The 6,796-nt window shown below is 58.3% G+C and overlaps 4 protein-coding genes across 4 annotated transcripts; 1 reads left to right on the top strand and 3 right to left on the bottom strand.

Annotated features, from left to right (window-relative positions):
• Positions 1 to 61: 61 nt before the first annotated feature.
• PHACADRAFT_117373 (uncharacterized protein) lies at positions 62 to 2,091 on the bottom strand (the record flags this gene model as incomplete). The annotated part of the gene is made up of 6 exons (XM_007393678.1): positions 2,074 to 2,091; positions 1,841 to 2,012; positions 1,648 to 1,773; positions 1,544 to 1,592; positions 1,348 to 1,488; positions 62 to 1,292 (listed from the first exon to the last, which is right to left on the bottom strand). Coding segments are annotated over exons 2-6 (1,578 nt in total), but the record flags the coding sequence as incomplete, so codon positions are not given.
• Positions 2,092 to 2,239: 148 nt separating this feature from the next.
• Positions 2,240 to 2,957, bottom strand: PHACADRAFT_252740 (uncharacterized protein). Its single transcript, XM_007393677.1, has one exon. It carries the CDS (start codon positions 2,908 to 2,910, stop codon positions 2,602 to 2,604), a length of 309 nt encoding a protein of 102 aa, XP_007393739.1. The 5' UTR covers positions 2,911 to 2,957; the 3' UTR covers positions 2,240 to 2,601.
• Positions 2,958 to 2,974: 17 nt separating this feature from the next.
• Positions 2,975 to 3,230, bottom strand: PHACADRAFT_252739 (uncharacterized protein). The gene has a single exon (XM_007393676.1). It carries the CDS (start codon positions 3,171 to 3,173, stop codon positions 2,997 to 2,999), a length of 177 nt encoding a protein of 58 aa, XP_007393738.1. The 5' UTR covers positions 3,174 to 3,230; the 3' UTR covers positions 2,975 to 2,996.
• A 3,043-nt stretch (positions 3,231 to 6,273) lies between these two features.
• PHACADRAFT_58087 (uncharacterized protein) lies at positions 6,274 to 6,795 on the top strand (the record flags this gene model as incomplete). The annotated part of the gene is made up of 2 exons (XM_007393352.1): positions 6,274 to 6,474; positions 6,616 to 6,795. Coding segments are annotated over 2 exons (381 nt in total), but the record flags the coding sequence as incomplete, so codon positions are not given.
• Position 6,796: the final 1 nt, after the last annotated feature.

The raw sequence follows: 6,796 nt of genomic DNA, 5'->3' as shown, positions 1-6,796 counted from the left end.
TCCGAGACGGTACCGTAACCCTACAAAACACAACTGAATCAATAGCTGATACGCGGCAGGAAAAGGCCAGGCTCACCAGCTTGCCAAGCAGAACGTCTGCGACAGCCGTCAAATCGGGCATGTACACGTCCTTCGGCGCCACGAAGAAGTTATCCGGCAACGCCTCGCCGTCCTCCGCCCAGTCCTTCGGAACACCGCATACGATCGCGATCCAGCTCTCGTCCGGTAGGAGGGTACCAAACACGTCATATTTGTACTCTTCCTCGGGCGTCGCAGCTTGCCCGAAGGGATTCTCAGTCACCTCGTCAATAGTCGGCGCCGGCGGGAACACGGACGGAAAGGTGGGCACGGTGGCCGCGACAGGCGAGGTCGGGACGGACGCCGCGGGCGCGCCGGGTATCATGAGCAGCGATCCACTGCGCTTGCGCTCGAGGCGTACTCTTAGCGATCCAGAGCGGCGTGGTGCATGTCTATTGGTTTCCAGCGCATTTACGAGGGTTTCGACGCCGGCGGCGGCGCTCACAGGTTCCGGTGGCATGCCCTTCTTGATGTCAGCGACGTCCATAACAGGGCTATAAGAAGAATGGGTATGAAGCGCGACGTTTATCTGTTTGGACGGCCCGAGGATGGACGGGTCAGGCGTGTGCAAGCGCGAAGACGAGCGGCTGTGTGTCCGGCTGTGTGACGGTTTGTGGAAGACCTGCCCGCCGAAGGAGACAATAAGAATCTTTATGCTTGGGTCATCCTGGAGGTGACGTGGGACGCCGACGGAGTCCAACAAGTGCTGGCGGCCCCCGCTGGTGTACACAGCCGGGTGGGGTGACCGGACAAGGAGTGGAGCAGAGATTACAGCTCTGGAGATCGCCTTTGGTGGGTATGTGCATGGGAATGGCATCTGATTGAGGAGAGTATGATGTGAGGTGTCTTGGTATAAGTGACCAAATATCGCTGGTGTAAATCGTCGTGTTTGGACGTCTACCCAGTCAGGAGATGGTAGTAGAGGTTGTTCCGTGAATGAGGGTATTGGGATTGCTCCTGGTAAACGTAGTAGCAAGTCGGCACACCGATAGCCTTCCCATAGGTGTCGAACCAAGGGCTCTACTTCATGTCTGAGCAGCGGAACATCTAGTGGCAACGGTGGATGGGGCGATGTATGGGTTTTCAAAGCATTGACGAGCTGGTCCTTTGCATCTGTCTCGTCGATGATGAGCGTAGACAGGTAGCTGTATACTGAATCGAAGGTAAAGTTGGTAATCAGCACCGACGGTATGCCCACAGTATTCGCCGCAGCACTATGCGAAGATCCCGTTAAATATGGAGAATATCATCGAAATTTTGAATACCTACCAACCAAGAAAGGCTGCATCGCTCAAAACACAGTCCGCCCCAACGACCCGCAGCCAATTCGCCTCATTTTTGATCTTCTGCGGAGTTTTCTCCAAGAAATCTTTGAGGACCTCTATGCTCTTGACGCGATCTACTCGATAACTACCATGGCAATCACATCAAGACACGGAAACACCGAGGGAACAGAAAGGCTTACGCTAGTGGCTGCACGATGACAGGATCTATGTCTGCGTTTCGATACAAAGCTGCGGAGCCGAAAAGTGAGCGGCGCGTCCAATCGAGGCTCCTCGTAATGCTGACCTCCCAGAGCTATGCTGTCCGCGAACACGTGCTTTGGGGCCGAGGACACAATGTGCACGACTGGTTGCGGGGTCAGTCGCAACAGGTGAGAAGCAAACGCAGAGACACGCGTTGCATGTCCGTATCCTGAGGCAGATTTGGGTCATGACTGCGATAAGCGGGATGTCGCGGCGTTCACAGGTCAAGTACTCACCGTGACCTGAGCAGTAATACACAAACTTCATCCTGCGATGTATAACGGGCTACAGCGTTCTCTAAAAGGAGCTCTATTGCGTTCCGTGAATCGATACCGAGGGTCCTGCGGCTCGGTGATATCTGGGTGGCCAAGGTTTGGCTGACCGGCCGGCGCAGATCTTGGCTGTCTACTTCATCGAGTATGCGGTCATAAGAACACAAAAAACTCGAATAAATAGGCTGAACACATACTTTACGGCTCTAGTCGCGACAGAACACAGGAAGGAGAAGAACAAGTTGTCGAACATGGTGCTCGTTGCTTGGAACAGGCGATGCCCGCCCACCTCAACATCGCAAAGCCCGATGATGTCAGACCGTCTCTAGTGCGCACGTGATGTAGGCGCGCAGACCGACAGACGCCCCCCGTCGCCGGCTCACAAAATAAGTCCTAACATGAATCTGCGGATATACGGTATCTCAAAGCCGTATGGCATGATGAGGATTGCAACACCAGAGTGGCTCGCAAAATCACATTATCGTAATCTCTAGAATAGCCCAAATACACCACCAGTCAAAACGCATGCGGAGAGCTTCGATTGGCCAGTGTCATCTGATGTACCCACACCGCACCGGGGGCACACCAGAAAAAGAAGAAAAAGTACAGAAGGGCCAGAAAGAGAGCCGAGAGGGAGCGTGTACGAGAGTAGGATCCGTCAGTAGACTAGTCATGTGCGTCCGAAAAGGGACAACGAAGGAGGGAGCAGTAGTGGTGCAAAAACGTCAAAAGTCGAGGAACGCCGCCTCGCTCAGCCTCCTGCTCTCCTCGTCCTGTATCTCCCCGGCGTAGAGAATGATGCTTCCGCGCGTGTGCATCGTCGGGCTCAGCGGCTGCCGCGGACGTGGGCGCGGGCGCGGGGCGTCCAAGCGCGCCGCCGGCGTCGGGGCTGACACGGAGCGCGGCGACAACGAGTGCGACGACGGCACAGGCGGCCGCGTCGCGAAGGCGGTGTCGACGACGAGCGTGGACCTGGGGCGTAGGCCGAGCTTGCCTGAGATTGTGCCTGCGACGGAGCGCCGCAGGTTGCCCATGGACGTGGCCTTCTGTATCGGCGAGCTCTGCAAAACAAAAACAAAAAACAAAAAACGAATCGTCAGCGGAGGAAATTCGAGTGTGGTCAGGGGATGCGTACGGGTGTGGTGGTGTCGCCCCGCTTGAACAACCCGCGCCTGCGCACCGTCTGCGCGTGGTCGGCGGAAGACTTGCGCGGGTGCAGGCCTGGTAGCTCGGGGACGAAATCGTCGCCGTCGTCGTCATCGTCCTCGGTGGGGCTCTCGACGATCACCTCGGACATCGCAGTCAGCGGTGTGCCCTCCGACGTCTTGATCTTCGGCACATCGCGCTGGTTGAGCGAACACGACTCACCAGACGCGACGCTCGAGCTCCTCGCGCGCCCCGGGGTGTCGTCGGCGGGCCTGGGAGTATTTGGCGAATCGGATGTGGACACAGACGAGGTCGTGCGTGTAGGCGAGAGCGCGGGTATGCTTGTGGCCGTGGACACTGTCGCCAGTGATCGACCGCGCTGTATCGGAATCGGCGCACTGTTGCTCGTGCTGGACGGCGCAAGGAAGGCCGCATCATGCGACGGGTGAGGGCCGTCAAAAATCGTCGGTGGGGAAGAGGGTGTGAGTAGCGATGTGGTCTGCTTGCCCTTTGCTTGCCCTTTCCCAACATGCGCGCCATCGCGTCCTTCCGAACGCGGACTCGCTGCGCTAGTAGGGTTCCACCGCACCCGGCTGTTGAGAGACGTCGCAGGCGAGGCCGGCAGTGGAACGTCAACAGGGTCGAGTGCGAGACACAAGCTGTCGACGTCGGCATCCGCGTCCACGTCTGGAGACACTGTGGCGTCTGCGAGCTCTGCCTGTGACGGAGACAAGAGCGAGGGCGAATGGCTCCTCACGAGCCGTGGGAGCCGCGGAGATACCGGCTTGCTGATCACGACGTCGTCCCCGGCGTCGATCGCGGCGGCACTCAGCGACGATCTGCTCCTCGCCATCTCCTCCTCGCTCGCGCGGCGCTGCCCGGCGATCTGCGTGTTCTCGCCCACGACGCGCGAACTGCCATCGTCGCACGCCACGTCTGCCACGTCCGCCACGTTCCGCGCGAGCCATTGCTCGCGTATGCGCCTCGCCTCAGTCTCGCCCTCGCTTGAGCTGCCGTCGCCATCGCACAGGACCGTGAAGCGCCGGTCGTGTTCGGCCTCTTGCGCGCTCATCGGGAGCGTGTCGCCGTTCGCGTCGCGGTGCCGCCGCGGGACGAGGCCCCGCGCGAGCAGCGCTGCTTCGCGCTGCCCTGGCGAGGAGAATGTGTTCGGGAGCGTCGGCACCGGCGCCTTTGGGCGGGGGACCGGCGGCAGGAGCACCGTGCACCGCCGCTTCGGTTTGCTGCCAGACGCCTTGTCGGCGGGTGCCGCGGTGCTCGATGATGCGACCGGCTGCGGTGAGCGTAGCTTGGTGGCGATGCGCTTCAGCAGGCCGGCCTTGGGGGCCTGCGCTGTAGTTGAGGGTAAGGGTGTCGTGGAAGGCATGGTATGTGCAGTCAACTCCCGGGAGCTGCAAGGCTTTTGTGAGCATCCGTCCACGGAGATATCATGAGAGCGCCATGGAACAGAACTAGACAAGGCGGGCCTGGCCAGTACACGATGTCCATTCAAGAAGGAATGCGACAGGGACAACGTCAGATCTTGACGGTGCCGCAAAAATCGAGCAGTCTCCCCGGCGTCTAGTGGTACCGCCGGCAGGCACTGGACGTGACGTGCGACGGCTGAACGACGACCGTGTAACTAGACTGCCTAAAAGCCACCGGGGAATCACCGGTGGGAAAGGGCAGAGCGGGCCTGGCCGATAGAAGTGGCCAAGGGCAAGGTACACTCAAGCGCTAGGTTACAAACCTGGCTGAGCGGAGGAAGGGAAGAAAGGGGAATCGCTAGGAAGAGCAGTCTTCCGTTCTTCGCTACATGTGCTCCCACATGCAGCAGGACAAATGCACACACGAACCTTGGAAGCGTGGTTGCGGATCGGATGAATATGGTGTCCTTGGGCGGGTAGACGGGGACCTGTAAACTGTGTCTAGAATTAGCATGTTCCTGGATGAAGAAGCTGTGCAAATCATGAAAAATTGTAGAAGACAAGCGGGGGTCTTCTACGAGAAAGATGCATAGAAACGAGTCACACGAGTCTCGCACAGCGGCGTACAAGGGGATATGGCAAAAGACCGTGCCGTGAGGAGGGGAAATACGCACCTGATGGTCGAATAAACTGCTACCGGATTGCTGGGTATGTGACGTCGAAGGGTATAACTATATCTACGAAAATTTCAGCCAAGTTCATAAATCAACTCGGATGGAAAGATTACCTCTGCAAAGGGTAGCCCGCCGGAACCAGAGTCGAAGTGATCGTTGTGAAGCGATCGGGGCTATTTCACAACGATGTGGAAGCAAACTAGATCGGTCACATAGCAATGGTTCTAGCTTTACAACTATTGGGAAGGGCGAGAGGTTGCTTACGGAAGACCTAACTTGGACCGCAGTTCTTATGCGCTAACGGTCCAGTAGACAGTGCCTAGCAGATACACGGGTGGCGCAGATGGATGGTGATGGCAGCGTCAACGCTGCGGGTGGACAGATGGACAGTCGGGCGGGTACCTGGCAGGAAGACTAGAGGAATCGGAAGGGGGAAAAGAGGAGAGCAGAAGAGGACGAGCATGGCTGGTATTTAAGCGTGCAGTGGAGGGGACAAATTGAAAGGACTGGACGTGGTTTGAACATGCGACGAGGCTCGGGACATGCCCGTAATTGAACGAAGCTGGAGCCCCGCACTGTCGCATCAAGCACATGAGAAGACGCTACCGTTTAGGCGGGCGACCGGGACCAATTCCGGCGTGTGTTCGCTGCGTCGCATGACACGCCGCTTATGGTGGCCTTCGAAGAGCCTCCTCCGCCGGAACTTGCAGCAGCTAGTCGTGGATTTACCCGCGTAGCGAGCCTGGAATCACGTACAGCGGGATGTTCCTCTCTGCGATACGACCCTGCAACAGCCTGAGAACGGCAACATCACCTCGAAGACATCGTGGCGTGGTCCCAACAACAGCAACAAACCAGACCTCAACCGGGTCCAGGCCCATATCTCCTGAAAAGGCAAATAAGTCCTTTTTCCGCGGAGCGACACGCCAAGCCTACCGGAGAAAAGCGAGATCCAAGCGCCGTCATCCAGCGGGAAGGACGCCAGAGTCGCTCGTTTGTCCTCCTCGACGTCACCCATTGGGTAATGCATCTCCTAATCTTTATGTCTACATCTTATTCATAACGCGCACATCTCCTCGGCTGCACAGTGAGTCGAAAGCATCTTGGCGGGAGAGGAGAGCACCTGAAACTTCGAACATTGGCTCGCCGGATAATGAGCGAGACACTGCTGGCCGTCCTGCTCGTCACGTCCTCAGCAAAGGGTTCTAGTCTCGTCTATCGATGGCCGCCACATCCTGCCACTCGCCCTAGGCTCGCACGCCCGCTTCCCACACACGACGCGACCTGCGTACACGCCGACAACCCTTGGCGCGCCGCACACGCCTCCCAGCCATCCAATCCATGCAACGAATACGTCCCCGAGGAAGACGACTACCGTTGGCACCGACTCAACGCCGACCGTCCACGGTCCCTCTCCTTCTCTCATGGCCGCTCTCGTCCCGCCTCACGCAGGCCATCTCCATCCAAAGACGTCAAGGACTCGCTTGTCATGGAGGGCCAGCACGAGCTGGACATTCACGAACACGACGAGCTGCTGGGATACTCTGCCGAGTTCCTTGCCAGCCTGCTATGTCCACACTCAGCCATGTGCCACCAGAAGTTCGAGCTCGTGGTCGACGAGCTGGCATTCATCGGCCATCCAGTGTGCGCCGAGGAGGACGGCGGCTGGCGGTTCC

This window comes from Phanerochaete carnosa (assembly GCF_000300595.1).
Source record: "Phanerochaete carnosa HHB-10118-sp unplaced genomic scaffold PHACAscaffold_3, whole genome shotgun sequence".
Classification (NCBI taxonomy): domain Eukaryota; kingdom Fungi; phylum Basidiomycota; class Agaricomycetes; order Polyporales; family Phanerochaetaceae; genus Phanerochaete; species Phanerochaete carnosa.
The sequence above is the reverse complement of the archived record's forward strand: the minus strand, read 5'-3'. Positions and strand labels throughout refer to the sequence as shown.

Coding starts and splice junctions, on each gene's coding strand:
- PHACADRAFT_252740 (XM_007393677.1), bottom strand. CDS start 2,910: ATGGGCAACCTGCGGCGCTCCGTCGCAGGCACAATCTCAGGCAAGCTC.
- PHACADRAFT_252739 (XM_007393676.1), bottom strand. CDS start 3,173: ATGTCCGAGGTGATCGTCGAGAGCCCCACCGAGGACGATGACGACGAC.